The 15,175-nt window shown below is 35.4% G+C and overlaps 2 protein-coding genes across 4 annotated transcripts; one reads left to right on the top strand and one right to left on the bottom strand.

The window, feature by feature from the left end:
• The first annotated feature begins 478 nt into the window (after nucleotides 1-478).
• On the top strand, nucleotides 479-5,584 carry LOC140777500 (uncharacterized). 3 transcript variants are annotated; one of them, XM_073121655.1, is made up of 5 exons: nucleotides 479-627; nucleotides 696-738; nucleotides 2,594-2,752; nucleotides 3,562-4,470; nucleotides 4,556-5,584. In XM_073121655.1, exons 3-5 carry the CDS (start codon nucleotides 2,654-2,656, stop codon nucleotides 5,444-5,446), a joined length of 1,899 nt encoding a protein of 632 aa, XP_072977756.1. In that variant the 5' UTR covers nucleotides 479-627; nucleotides 696-738; nucleotides 2,594-2,653; the 3' UTR covers nucleotides 5,447-5,584. The 3 variants fall into 3 exon arrangements, with proteins under 3 accessions (XP_072977756.1, XP_072977758.1, XP_072977757.1); XM_073121657.1 differs by having other exon boundaries at nucleotides 496-738; nucleotides 3,565-4,470; XM_073121656.1 differs by lacking the exon at nucleotides 696-738 and having other exon boundaries at nucleotides 497-627.
• LOC140777501 (rhomboid-like protein 11, chloroplastic) lies at nucleotides 5,511-12,063 on the bottom strand. The gene is made up of 7 exons (XM_073121658.1): nucleotides 11,798-12,063; nucleotides 10,996-11,120; nucleotides 9,540-9,625; nucleotides 9,055-9,095; nucleotides 8,797-8,963; nucleotides 8,660-8,722; nucleotides 5,511-6,212 (listed from the first exon to the last, which is right to left on the bottom strand). Exons 1-7 carry the CDS (start codon nucleotides 12,000-12,002, stop codon nucleotides 6,012-6,014), a joined length of 888 nt encoding a protein of 295 aa, XP_072977759.1. The 5' UTR covers nucleotides 12,003-12,063; the 3' UTR covers nucleotides 5,511-6,011.
• Nucleotides 12,064-15,175: the final 3,112 nt, after the last annotated feature.

Genomic DNA, 15,175 nt, shown 5'->3' with positions numbered 1-15,175 from the left:
TTGGGTCAACAGACGAAATATTTATACAAAGGCCTAAAAATTGTGTATTACCTCAAGAAAACATCACACTGAGGTCAATAATCAAAATAAATAGATTTATGCGTGAGTTTAGTATTCTTTATTTCAATTAAAAGAGTAGTTTTGGTAACACACGTCTATCCTTAAGATGAGACTAAAAAACGAAAACACTATCTTAAGTCAACTTGATAAAGAGATGCCAACGGGAAATTGGGCACGGTTAAATTTTTATTTTTTATTTTTTATTTTTAAATAATTTGATAGAAGAGATAATATAGTTTATCTGTTAGCTCGCACTACCGGTAGTTCTCGTTCCTCCCTGTAATAAAAAAAAGTGAGTTTGCCACGCAAAACGGTCACAGGAAATTCATATAACCTAGCCTGCAGATAATCACATCATCGCGCCATTTAATCCTGGGCTTCTAGTTTTGTCGTAACCAAGCCATCTAGATAAGAGGCCTCCGAGTGGCGTCCGAAGGAAGAGAGTTTTAGATGTTAGAGAGAGAGAGAGGAAGAGAGTGATGGGAGAGGAAGAGGTAGAGAGAGAAACTAAAGAGTAACCCAATCGTCTCATTCCTCCACGTACTCACGCCCTCCGGTGCTAAAGAGGTAAAGAGACCCCTCCTCTCTCTCTCTGTCTCTCTCTCTGTCATTCAGTGGTCTCGTTTCCACTGCAGGGAAGTTGATTGAGGAGCAAATGAGAACAGTTGTTGAAGAGAGGTGCGACTTCATTCGTGTTTTAAATAATCTCGCACTTTGTTTACACTTGAGAAAGAATTAGTAATACGAGTGAGGAAAGCCCAGCTGGGATTTTGTTTGGTTTGTTGAGATTCTGGGCTTTTCCTGGTCTTTTGGTGTCTGATACTGTCATTTAATTGAAGAAATCGAATACTCAAATAAACGTTTGAGGTTTTCTTAACTTTTGGGTTGTCTCTTGGTGTACTCATTGCAAGCTACTAGCTGTACAGAGGATTTTTGGGTTGTCTCCGTGAGTAAACTTGCCAAACGAGGTCTTAATTTTCTTTATTAAACCATTCAGATCCTTTGTTTTTCACTTATTCATTTCCATAAATGGCTGCATCATCATCTTACAAACTGAAAGTTTTCTGAGTCTAGCTCTGCATCTTGTTATGCAAATCCAAGTCTTTCCCTTGGGGGAATGTTAGTTGGAGTAATGTCTTTTGAGACTGAACAATCTGCATCTTACCAGTTGATTTCCAATGGAGGCATTTTTCTTGGTTTAATATCTTTTCAATATTTCATCATTAAAGAGTAAAACGAAGCATGGTTGTTTTAGGGGAAGATACAAGCTATTGCAGCTTTCAGTTATGGGCTCAATTTAATACACCTTATTGGAAGTTAACGTGAATGGTTAATGAGTAGTGCTAGAGGTGGTAGATGCACAAATCAAGATAGACAAGTCATACTTCTCTTCATATATTTATGAAATTATGAATGATAAAATCTTGATTTCTTCATCTATAATGGGTCATCTTGTAGGCTATATTTTCACCCATGATTATCTAATATCCTAATCAGGTGAACCTCTCTCTAGTAGCTGATGTCCTGACCAATCTGAGTTGACACGGAAAAGCCCACAAACTTATGCTAATATGCTTGGCCATACACTCGTATCAATCTTTGCATACATTTTTTCTTTAAATTCATATTTATGCATACAAAAATTTTATTTCTGTTTTCATCATATTTATCTGATTCTTCAGAAAAGTCACGCTGGTATTTCAGTTCAATGCAGTTACTTATGATATTATTCAGTGGACATTGTCGTTGTCGTATATATTAGAAACTGTTCCTTTCTCTGGAGAAAGGACATCCCTGTTTATATCTATTATAAACAATAATAATTACAAACTTCATAGATTACATAAAGAAGAAAAAGGATGAAAAAGAAATCCAGTGCTTCTCAGATTAAATGCTTCCCAAGATGACCAATAATATAACAAATTTTGAATCCAGCAACTGTAATAACTTTCTTGTTGAAGCTACAATCATGTTTTTTCTTTTCTAAATTTTCCACCATACCAGACCCATTGAGCTACTGCATTCTGTTTGCAAAGACTTTGTAGTATTGCTCAAGATTTTAAAGAACCTGGCCATCCAATAACATAAAATATAACTATTCTCTACTTTTATTTGTTGAAGGTGTCTTGTTCTCCAGCATTGAACATCCACACTTGATATTAGGAAACAGAGAAAAGATTATAAAAAATTAAAAAGAGACTGTTTTCCTGTCTACATTGTAATACATAATTACATTTTATCTCTGCTTACAACTTGCCATAGGAATTTGACTTTTTCAGTGGATGTGATAATTGGGCATTGTGTGGTCTTGAAGGGTACATAGTTTGAAGAGTTCAGGCAAAGTGCCAAGCTCAGGAACTATATAAATATGCGTAGTTCCGTTCTTTTTCTCTTGTACTCATTCTATTATTACAGATGTCCATCTTTACTTTTCTGATAGATATACCAGTCTCTCTTCCACCATTTTCTGACTGTCAGTTCAATAATTATTCTGACATAGCATTTGCACTTTTTGTGTTCATAATGAACTCAGGCTGAGGCTGTCGGGCTAGATCAATATATCAAACTACAACATAAGCAGGGAAGTATAGTCATGGTAGAATATGGCATACAGTTGGCATTGGATACCACTAACAAGGATGTACGCATGCATAGTACGAAAAGAAAAGAAATGGTTGGTTTCTCTTCCAAGGTATCCTTCTCTCTCTCTCTCTCTCTCTCTCTAGTTTCTCATTATATGTGAGAAGCGACACACCACTTTTTTCTAGGCACAAGTTTCCTTTAACTCAAATTAATTTGTTTAGATGATTCAGTGATCTGTTTTATGCCCATTGGAGTTTTTTATTAATTTTTTGCACTACGTAAAATTAACATGTGCTGGAAAATTGAGGAAGGACTAATCTCCTTCTGGTATATTTTGAGATTGTCTTGTTTTAGGAGTCAAAACAATTTATGATTTGACCACTATTCTATCTTTAGTTCAGTTAATACGAAATCTCATCTCAGATGATGCATTGAACTATAAATGGTTATAAGTTATAACCCGGTACTTGGAAGTCTTAATTAAGATATTCGACCTGATTACTGAGACTATTCCAGATGTATTTTCCTGTTCATGACTTGCGATTGCTTTTCATAACTCCTGCAGATTGCAACACTTGCATAAATGCCTAAGAAGATTTAATAATAATGATGCATGTTAAAACATTTTTCAGTAATATAGAGTAGTAGACAAGACAATAATAACATGGAGGAAAAGGGTCATTACCTTTTCAAATTTGTTCCTTATTACATTTAAGGTGCAGATAGATCAACAATGTTCCATTTTCCTCTCTCAAAGAACAATACTCCACTCTCCTTTTCTAATGTTTGCTCAATTGTTTTTTCTTATCTGGTAGTTGAATTTCAAGCCTAGTGAAGCTCATTATTTATCTTTTTTCATGTTATTGCTGTCTCATCAGTAAGTTTGCACAATGACAAATCTGTCATTCTTCAATATAGCAGGATCAACATAAATGTGATGACATTTCACAGTCATCTTTGAATTCTTCAAACTCCCAAATACGACCTCGTTGTCCTATCTGCGCAAGGGGACATAGTTGTCAAACTGTTCGTAGCAGAACAAAACGAATGGGTACTCTAATAGATCAAAAGAAACCTTATCAAGCCCAATCTTTGTTTGACTGCCTAATAGAAGAGGGGCACAAACCATCTTTGGTAACATATACAACTCTATTAACTGCGCTAACAGATCAGAAGCTCTTTGAGTCCATTCCTTCACTCATCTCTCAAGTGGAACAAGCTGGATTAAAGCCCGATGCAATATTTTTCAATGCCATTATTAATGCATTTTCTGAAGCTGGAAAGATCAGTGAAGCCATGAACATATTCATGAAGATGAAGGAAAGTGGTTGTAGGACCACAACTAGCACTTTCAACACACTTATAAAAGGATATGGCATCGTGGGTAACCCTGAAGAATCACAGAATCTTTTCAATATGATGTTGATTGAAGGAAATGCAAAACCAAGTCAGAAAACATACAATATTCTGATTAAAGCATGGTGCGATCAGCAAAATCTGATAGAAGCTTGGAATGTCGTAAATAAGATGCGTACTTCTGGTATCTTGCCTGATGTTGTCACATACAATACTATAGCAAGAGCTTATACTAAAAATGGTGAGACAAGGAAAGCTGAGGAGTTGATACTAGAGATGCAGACCAAATTGCGCCCAAATGAACGCACCTGGGCCATTATTGTAGGTGGGTATTGCAAAGAAGGTAATATGAAAGAGGCATTCAGGTGTGTCCGGCAGATGAAAGATATTGGAATTCTTCCGAATGTCATTGTTTTCAACACATTGATAAAAGGATTTCTAGATTCAGGGGACATGATTGGGGTCAATGAAGTAAGTTAAACATTTTGGCGAAATCCTCCCTTTTTTGCTTCAGTCCCTTGATTGATTAATTCACGTTTGAACTGTAATCAAGCAGGTTTCAATATTGATGGAAGAACTTGGAGTCCAAGCAGATGTTGTTACTTACAGCCACCAGATGAATGCATGGAGCGCACTGGGGCTTATGACCAAATGCATGGAGGTTTTTGATAAGATGGTGCGTGCAGGTGTAGATCCAGATTCTCAAGTATACAGCATTCTTGCCAAAGGGTATGTCCGTGCACGCGAACCTGATAAAGCCGAGGCCCTGCTGCTGACAATGGAAAAATTGGGGATCCGACCAAATGTGGTGACTTTTACAACAATTATCAGCGGATGGTGCAGTGCTTCTAACATGGAGAATGCCTTGAGAGTCTACACTAGAATGTCAGAAGCTGGTGTGTCTCCAAATATGAAGACATTTGACACACTTATATGGGGATATGGTGAAGTGAAACAACCATGGAAAGCCGAAGAGCTTCTACAAACAATGAGAGAAGCTGGAGTGATACCCAAAAGGAACAGCTTCCGTCTCGTGGCTGAGGCATGGAGAGCTGTTGGTCTGCAGGATGAGGCCAACAGAGTATTGGGTTTGGTAGAGGATCTTCAAGCAGGATTTGAACCAGATCTTGCATATGATAGTGAAGCAGAGAGCTTGGAAGGACTCCGTGGACGAGCTCCCCGTACATCACATTCCAACTTGCTGCAGGTTCCTAGTGCCCTCCCTGACCATGTACAGGTTGCCACAGCTCGTGGAGGTAGGATGGTGTTCCAAGATGCGGAATTTACGTCTGAGAGCCCGCAAACCGGTAGAACGTCAGTATTACTTGGTCCCTTGTGCAGATTCCGAGTCAAGTCGTCAATATTCTGCAGGAAGCAACTGCATATGCAACAGGGTGGGATGTATGGGCAGGTCATTAATTCATGCAAGGTGGTATTCCTGAATTGAGTTGTAATGCTGTTCAAGGGCTGAATAGCTGCTCATAAATTCTTTTTTTAAAAAAAAGAAAAAGAAACCAATGCGTTCTCTTGTATAAAAACTGTTGGAAAAACCATAGATCAACAGAATTTTCCGATGGCTGCAAAATTATGTCGTCTATCCAGGGGATACTGTATGTCATTGCTTATTCTCCTTCGTTGGCATACTATGTATGTCATATTTTCTCATTACACTGGTAGAAGGCCTTACATGAAAGGCTTCCATTTAGTTTATGAAACTTTCTACACTTCTAATGTATCAGCATATCTTAGGTCATTTCGTCATTACTATGAAACTGATTTGTACTACTCTCTCGGTCCCAGGAAATCTTGAATGTATTCAAGGGAGTAGTTACCCTCTCTGTAGCATGAGTTGGTCTTTTCAAGGAATTTCTATAATAGTGCACTGTCTGCGAAGTGATTGTTTTTGGTGAGTGAGAACTGAGAAATAGACAGAGAAATAATAGATTGCTCGCATTATGATGTACAAGTATATCTTACACAAAATTCTTATCAAGGTCAATTTGACCCATGAATCAAATTCTTTTATCCTTGTCTGCTTTCAAAGTCTTCACGTCTTTGCTCGGAGGATTAGAAGGAATTCGACTAATTAGCAACACTAGGGCAGCACCAATCAAAGCACCTGAGAGATGAGCAATGTGATTAACTGTTTGGAATGAATAGCCTCTAGCCATTGGACCGGCCAACCCTGTGGAAGCCTGTGCTGCTTCCATGACCTACATGAACAGCCAGTGAACTGTTTTAATAGCTGATCAAGAGGCTAAATGTCTTACAGGAATAACACATCAACTAGAAAAATCAAATACTAGTTCAATATTTCCGTCCATGGCATATTAAGCTATATAATTCAGGCATACCTCATACAAAAATAAATCGTTCATAGCGCCATCTCGTATTTCAGTTATTTGCAGGTTGATTCACTTATAGATAATTCTTCATACAACTTCTGTGATCTATGATTACTTAAGAGAAATGGATGGTTTGTGAACTTCTTACGAACATCAAAAAGTTGTAAAGAGATTGCGAAAGGAAAGTCTCTTTTAATGAATAATAATTTTCTTAATGGGAGTTCTATTTGACTCACTACGATGTCAAGAGATAAATAATAAACTACACAAGATATGATGTTAATTCAAAAACCAGATACCAAAAATGCACTCAAAGCAGGATGATATAATCAACTATTAAAAAAAAAATCTATTCATTAGCTTTGAAACTGTTCTGTCATTAAAAAAAAACATTTCTTAGTTAATGATCAAGGTTAATGATTGTGATTAGGATAAAGGGACTCCCCAAGTATATATGATGAGATGCAATCTAAATAACAATGAAGTTTAAAAATAGTTACTAAACGAGCAAGCAGAAATTGCATTCACAAGAGTATCCTCCTGGAAGTGGATATGCTTGCTACAAAGTCGATGAATCATGGCCTTCATTTTGATTTACAGTACATATGTTCTTTTAGTGGATTCCACTTCTTTCTCCTATTATTTTCCATGTACTATTTCTCTCCAAGTGATGCCTGATCAAATAGAAAACTTATCATGAAGGCCACTATCATACATTTCATGCTGACAGAAGGGTATGCTCACGACCCATACACAGTACGTGTATCAGCATAGTGTCAAGCCTACTAACTGTACATGTCATGGCTGGCTGGCATGCATTGCATAATGCCAGGCTTCACTGACTCTTTTTGTACTGTGCTGGCAACTCATCATCACTTAAATTCATGGTACTATAAGTCTCAATAGCATTTGCAGATACTGCTAGCCTAGGAATGCTTATTCCTATTAATTCTACAGCTACCTAGTAGTTTTGATGAATAATACATGCTCCAATGCATAACGGTGAAATTGATAGCAATTCCAATTAGTGCCACCTCATATACCACATGACCACACCCAATCTTTGCTTTAGCAGCGATAAACATAGAGCACCTTGTAAGACAAGGTCAACATGCATAATCTCCTGATCAGAAAAAATATATATCAAGCTACTGGCTTAATCTGCACATTTGCTTCAAAATACATAGTACACAAGATGCAGCTCATCCTCTCCATCTGCATTCACTATAACTGATGTGACTATAAGCTATGCAGGTACTTAGGATTACTCTCCTGCAAGAATACACTAAACTATACCAGTTTCTTCTCCCTCCATGATCAGCTGTAGAACTTATGTTGGATTTAAAAAATGATAACAAATGTAACATAAGCCTCTCAACTTTGAGAAGAATCATACTGGGGATAACCCCTTGTCCCTATTCTCATATGTGCACATGGAAATATGAGAGTCCCAAGAACTTTTAGAAGTTTCCGGTAAGGAATCCACTTGGATGTCCTAGAAAATATATAGCAGAACAAACACATAAAGGCTGACGCCATTCCCAACGGGACGCCAAATTCTTGATTTTAGCGTCAAATACACTAGAGATACTTTACATCCAGTTAGATTAGATGTCAATTTCTTGCTTTTAGTAAATTTTGGCAAGGAGAAAAGCTGACGCCATACCCAATGGACCACTTCCAAGAAGCTAGATCCAGATGACCTTTCCCAATATTAACTAATACACATTTGGCCATCCATATAAAGAACAAATTCATGTCGTCATTGCCTAAAAAAGAGATTATGGATTAGCAAGCATGACTGAAATGAGATGTCCAAAACCCGATAAATGAAGTAGACACTAGAAGAAGACTATATGCAGTTATTCACCACGATTACTCTCTCAAGTTTTCTTAGTGATCTAAAAATCCAAATGGAGGAAAGAAGTTCACAATGAAAAAGTGTTGATTGCTAGAGGCAAGCTTAAGTTTGCACCAAAAAGTTTGTTGCATAAGGTGAATTTCTCTGAGGCTACACCACACTCTAAATGCTGCAACTCTCTCTAAATACACCAACATTATATATATATACCTTTCAATATACAGTAAAAAACAGACAAGAACAAGATGACCTAACTCAAGAAAGAATTTAAGATTATCTCTTTGACCAATTATTAAAATTTGAAACAACGGAATTCATACAAGAATGGTGGCTCTAGATGACATTCAAAGAATTTCTGCAAGAATACCTATAATTCTACACTTTAACAGAAATAGTGATGACAGATCAGAAAGAAATAGTGTGTTCATATTCACTAAAACATAAAATAACATACCTTCTCAATAACAAACTGACCAAGAATAAGAACTTCGATAATCTTCCTCCAGTCCCAGGACATCTGCATTAACAATAAATATTCTTGAAGCAACATGAATGCACCATTTTCTATCTAAAAGTAGCAGAAGTCATCACCTTCACAAGGACACTTATTGCAAATAGACCAAAGACAGCACCAGAGGCTCCAACTGACACAGCAACTCTTGGAAGAACTAACCATGAAACCACGTTTGCTCCAGCACCTGTCAGGATGTAAGAGATCCATAACGCAAGGTTACCTTCTTCTTCCTCAACAAGCTTTCCTGTTCATAAATAAGATTAAGATGGAAAGCTCTGTCACTGAGTTACGAAGAAAGATGACATCATTTTCATGGGAAAGACAGAAGCTCTTACCAAATATGTACAAAAAGAATAGGTTGCTCGAGAGATGGTTCCTGTAATATGCCAACAGTAAAGTAAATATCCAGCAGAAGTTTTATGGTTTCTTATTTCAGTTTCATATAGAGGATAAATACTTAATAATTTACCAACTAATTTAAAAACCTAAACTGTTAGATAGCGGTGATTTTATATTTTTATATTCTAATACTTTCCCTCACTTTTGGGCCTGAGACATTATAATTGACCCAAAAAGTGGATTGGACCGGAGGTTTATATTTTACACAACATATTGATTTGATAAGATTTGAATTCAAGATCTTTTTTGATATGATAATAACTCACCAACTACTCTAAAAACTTCAGCTGTTAAAGCATAATAATTTTATATTTTATATTCTAACAATACCATTATGTTTTATTGAAAGACATAGCATTTCATACAAAAGATGCCAAAGAAATTCCGAGTTGCATATCATATGTAGAAAAAGAGACCTGACCAATTAGCATGGCAAAAGGTTGCAGTCACAAATTGATACCAAGCAGGCCAACTATGGTACAGATATAGTGCTTTCATCTGGCGAATCTGGAAAATAGAATGAGAACTTTTTAGGCTTTTCCCATAGGAGACACTAGGGCAGTTAGATATAAAATGCATCTGCTAACAATATCAATACTCCAACTAGCTACCACAGAAATAATCAACTTTTCACAATTTCACGAAACAAAGTTTCGAGCTACAATACGCTTTTCAAGACATCGTTATTGAGTTTAAAAGTGAGAGGTCCATTTTTAAAATAATATCTTTGAGGCACACAAGTGACCTAATTCTTATGATCCCCCTATAGGTAGGAGTATAAATGAGCCGGGCTTTGCTCGAGTCAAAATTATAGAGAGTTAAGCTGGCTGAAGGATGCTCGGCTTGGCTTGTTAGCGAGCTGGCTCGAGCTCAACTTGGGCAAGCTCGCATAAAGGTTGTTATAGAAGAGTTCTTAGGCATTTGTTCACACTAAATTATGTTAGGAGAAGCCAATAGAAAATTTAAGAGAAGAATATTGACTTCTTAACACAAAATGAAATGGATAAAAATTTAGAACTTTTTATTGCTTCAATTTTTAGCCATTCCATAGGATAAGACCACATATATATAGTTGTTTATATGACTTTTGATCTATCATATTTGATTTTTAGCTATACTATATGACTCTTAGTTATACTATATGACTCTTCGTTTTCCAATTTCTAGAGAACTCAAAAGGTTGCTATAACTCCAATGCATAGAAAACATCAAGAGTCAACTCAAAGCCAAAGCACCATTGCAAATTATTCTTGAATTCTATACTAGCCAAATTAATCTAATTAACTAGTCAAATGGACTAGCTTAATATCTAATCAAATTCTTAAGCATGTAGCCCATTGCAACATTACATATATAAAAGGATCTATAAAATTTATGTGGGACTAGAGGATAAAGCATCAGATTTAAAATTGTAGACGACTAATTATATATAATATTTTAACATATTACAATGACAGCTAAATCTAGCCGAGCTCGAGCTAGCGACGCTCAACTTGAGCACGTCTCAAAGTACTAGGAACCATGGTCTTTGCTTTTCAAGAGCATTAAGAAGAAAGAAGCTTTTTAGCAAACAGAGGCAAATAGTATGAAATTAAGATGTCTTTATTTGTACACTATCTAAGAACCTAACAGTTGTAAGAAAAATAAAGTTATTTACAAGATAACAGTAATAGAATTTAAGAGTAAACCAAAAAATGAACAACTCAGATTGCTCATCCAAAAGATGCTAAAAAGGCTTAAGACATGGATTATCATAAGAATGCTGACTCACATATAGTAAACAATATTATTCACAAATGAATTTTTTTTCTTCCAAATAGAGTGGATGATGATAATGTTTGAAAGGTCTACTCTTCCTTGATTGGAAAATGCATTACCTGAAACAAGTGATCTGCAACATAAGAACCAATGTTAAGAAGTAATATCCAAAATATCCCACTAACACGTTTGTTTGGTGCCCTCTTGTCTTCAGGCCTTGCAAGCTCCAAATCTGATGTTAAATCTAAAAAGCACAGAAGCTCTTGAGAATCATATACCAAACCATGGTAAAACTAAATGCATCTACAGTATATATGACGAGAAGAAAATGCACTTAATATTTGCCAGTCTCCAATCATACATATAACAACTTAATGTTACAAAGCCAACTATAAGCCACATCAAATAACATCAACATTTATAAACGATACTGGTAGTCATTCTTATAGAAGAAAACGAATTCCAGAAAGAAATAACTTTGCTAGTACATCAAAAGCAGCTCGAGGATGAACAACAGAACAAGCAAAATGACAGAACTCGTTCTACAACAACGATGGGCAATCCTCAAAAATTGCAATTGTTTCAACTAAATCAGACTATTTACAAATTTGCCAACAGCAACAATTTCGAGAAAATGAACAGACTCAGTCTCAAACTAAAAAAAAATCCGTAAATTAAATCAAGGATTACGATTTCAAATTTGCAACTAGCACACTAAAAATAAATAAACGAAGCATAACACATTAGAAATATGACTCAAGATCGTAATTTATTCAGTCAGACTACACAAACGAAGCACAATCTACAATAATCGTTCTCAAGCCCATCATCCGAAATTAGCGAAATAATTGTAAATCAGTTAAAACCTATTCGTTAATCACAACTTCGAAAAATAACGAAACAGAAGCATGGGAAAGATACCTGATCTTCCCATCCTAAAGCGAAACCGCCCTGGTCGAGCGTCGAAAATGGCCGCCTTTCTGTGGATAGAGAAGCTTCGGGTGCCGAGAGGGTAGAAAGCGGCGGACGCGGGGGGGAGCCACGTGTCAAGCACGGTGATGTGTCGGACGGCGGGGAATCCGAGACCCGTCGCCGGGCTCCGGGAGAGGAGATGGAGCTGCCCCATTTCTCTCTCCTATCGTCCGAGTAATGTTTGGAGGCGGGGTTTTTTTTGCTCGTTCGGGAAGGTAGATTTTATAGGAGGAAAACGCGATTAGATTCGATGAGTCTGATTTGGGACATCGGTGTGCGTACTTTTTTCTTCTTTTTTTTAATTTTTTTTTAAATAAAAAGATCTGCAACCAGCTTACAAACACCCATCAGCTTATATTATATGATCATCTGCTGACATGTCAAAACCCAAAAGCTTGTGGGAAGGAGCTCTCCTTCCCGGTCTCCAGCAACAGACACCTTGACACTAGCTCGCCCTAGTTGACTCAACTGCCCGGTCGGCCACCATGTTCCCTCTTCCAAAATTTCTTAATTAGATATTTAATTCTCTAAGTACACACTGTCTCCTTCCGAAGAACTCTGACTAACTCTAGAGGATTCATATTTACCTCGAGATGCCCTGATACTCTTTCCTTGCGCAATTCGAAGGCCAACCTGATAGCGTAGGTTTTCGCCATCTATGAAAAAGAAGCTTGTGAGGGCCCCCATGCAATTGACACCATTATGCCCTCATTCGAACGAACCACCATGTTGGCTTCTCCTTGGTAGCTCATTGGAGAGTAGGCCTTATCCGTGTTTAGCTTGCACCAACCACGTTTCGGTAGCCTCCACTTGGCTTGTCTTTAGGCTCTCTCCAACGACATATGGCTAGAAGGTTTAGCATACTTCTCAATCAAGAAAAGAAGTCTTCTTGCCACCACTTGTGTTGATTTCGCCACCCTTCTAAAAACAACTCAGTTATGCTATTTTTATATTCCCTGCAAGGTAGTGGCACTCACTTTCTTTACGTGTTTCCTTACGACTTTGTCACTAGCTTAGTAAGTGGAGATCTAATTCAGGCTTAACCTCCAAATTCATATGGTGCCGCTAGGTTTCATCCATCGGTTCCCACACCTCCCCACTATATCAATATGCATACATAAGGTGCTCAGACATCTCCCTAAGCGCCCTAAGCGCAACCCATAGTTGTCTTGTAGCCTTAACTAGAGCTGGTTTAAGAACTCCCTAGTAGAAATCTGATTTCATAATAGTTTCCAACAAAAAGTATGATTTTTGGGTGCTCTTTTAGACAACTCCTTCCAACCCGGCCAAATATCATACTCTAGAGGTTAGAGGAATGTGTAAATCGAGCTCGTCTTAGCCTCTCCCTTTGGGTGAGGCCACTAGTATCAGCAATCTTCATAGTTTGTAGATTAGTCGGGTAAATGAATAACCCTCCTTAGATATAAAACCACTATAACTCCATAACATTGTTGGCTGATTTTAGTTATCATCTTCCAACAAAAATTTAACTACCAAAATTGTCGAATTTGAAGATGAAATTGTATAATATTGAATAAGTTTTTCAATGCATTTAAAATAATACCAATAAGAGTTTATATGAGAAAGACATGAGCAAAATAATGAATAAAACTGATTTTGTTATTTATCAATGGGTTACATTCTTTTTTTAAGTTGTCATCTTTCAACAAACTTTTTAGATATCTAAATAGTTAAATTTGAAGATATTCATGAGAAGAAGTTGTGGAGAATTATTTTTTCTTTCTAAAGCATTCAAAATAATATCGATAAGAGTTTATATGAAAAATATATAACAAAAATACTAAATAAATATGTTTTTTTTATATAAGTTCTTATATTCCAATAAATATTTAGCCTATGTAAGGTCAAATTTTTAAAAATTATAAGATAAATTTGAGACGGCCGGATAATATTTCAAAGAGATCTAAAATAATATTGATTCGAATTCATGTGATAAATATAGTATCAGAACATTGAACATATATACATTTTTAAATGTCGGAATCCACTATTATAAAAACACACATGATTTTTATTTTGTCACTTAACAACATATTAGTTTTCCCTTATAGGTTAGATTAATTTCTAAATTTACTTTTCTGTCACTTAGTATCTCATTAAATACTGATGAAACATTATAGGAATAGAGAGAACTCTTACAACTTTTCTTCTTTTTTCATCTCACTCCTTTTTTTTTTGCACAAGCATTTCATATGATAAGAAATACGATTTTACTCTTATTATGCTTCTTCTTCTTCTATCTCCTAATTTATAGTCGAGCAGCGCGTGTGTGTGAGTTAAGTTGTATAATACTATTTACCCATAAAAGAGGTACCCCTTTTGAGGCTCAAAGCTTATAAAAAGTTTGTCATTTATATACCATACTAATATTTCTCAAATATCCAATATGGGTGCTAAACTTGCTTCTCTTTATTTTCTATTGCCATGATACCCACTTTAGAGCCAATTCTCTTCGTGAATTTAACTAAGTGAATATATGATAATAAAGTACTCTTTGAGCTAAATTAATTTCACCATTAAACTATTATTAATAACATATAGACTCCACTTAAAACTTAGTTCAAAGCTTATAAAAAATTCATGTCAAATACAAGAAATTTCCAACACTTCAAACTTATAAAAACTCATTTAATCAACACTAATACCTAGTGTGAATTAGGTTTAACAATGCCTAAATGTTTGTACACAGTAAATATGAGTTTAAAAAAATGAATCCTCTTAAACTAGAAACAAGTAAATGATTTTGGAAACTTAATAGTTGATTTATATCTTCTCAAATTTGATGATCCAAATATGGTTATACTTATATTTACAATTTTTTTATTACATAATTCATACTAATTGAATATTTATAGTTTTATAAGTCATAGTTTTATTATGTAATTCATAGTTATAGAATATTTATATTTTAATTTTATTAAGTAATTCATTTATTGAACACTTATATTTTTTGTAAATCTCCTAATTATTTTAAAATAGGCCAGACTAATAACATAAGATAATTCATAATTATTTTACTTGTTATATAAATATATGAGAGAGAGCAAACATTTATTACTATAAGCATCTTTCTAAGGCAAAAATTTATTAAAAAAGTCATATTATATTAAATGCATATTAAGATTTTCTTTTACTATTTAATGAGTGCAAAGTTGAAAAATAAAATGGAGTAAAGAAACTTGGGTGATAAAATTGAAAATTAACTGTGTATTTTTATTGATAATTTCCGAAAAATATATTTTATTCTATATAAATTTAGGTAAATATTTGTGTATCAAATTAGATCAAATAAAAAGAAAAGCTGAT

The sequence above is a fragment of the Typha angustifolia genome, chromosome 15 (assembly GCF_048772165.1).
Source record: "Typha angustifolia cultivar Huaian chromosome 15, ASM4877216v1, whole genome shotgun sequence".
Taxonomy (NCBI): domain Eukaryota; kingdom Viridiplantae; phylum Streptophyta; class Magnoliopsida; order Poales; family Typhaceae; genus Typha; species Typha angustifolia.
The sequence above is the reverse complement of the archived record's forward strand: the minus strand, read 5'-3'. Positions and strand labels throughout refer to the sequence as shown.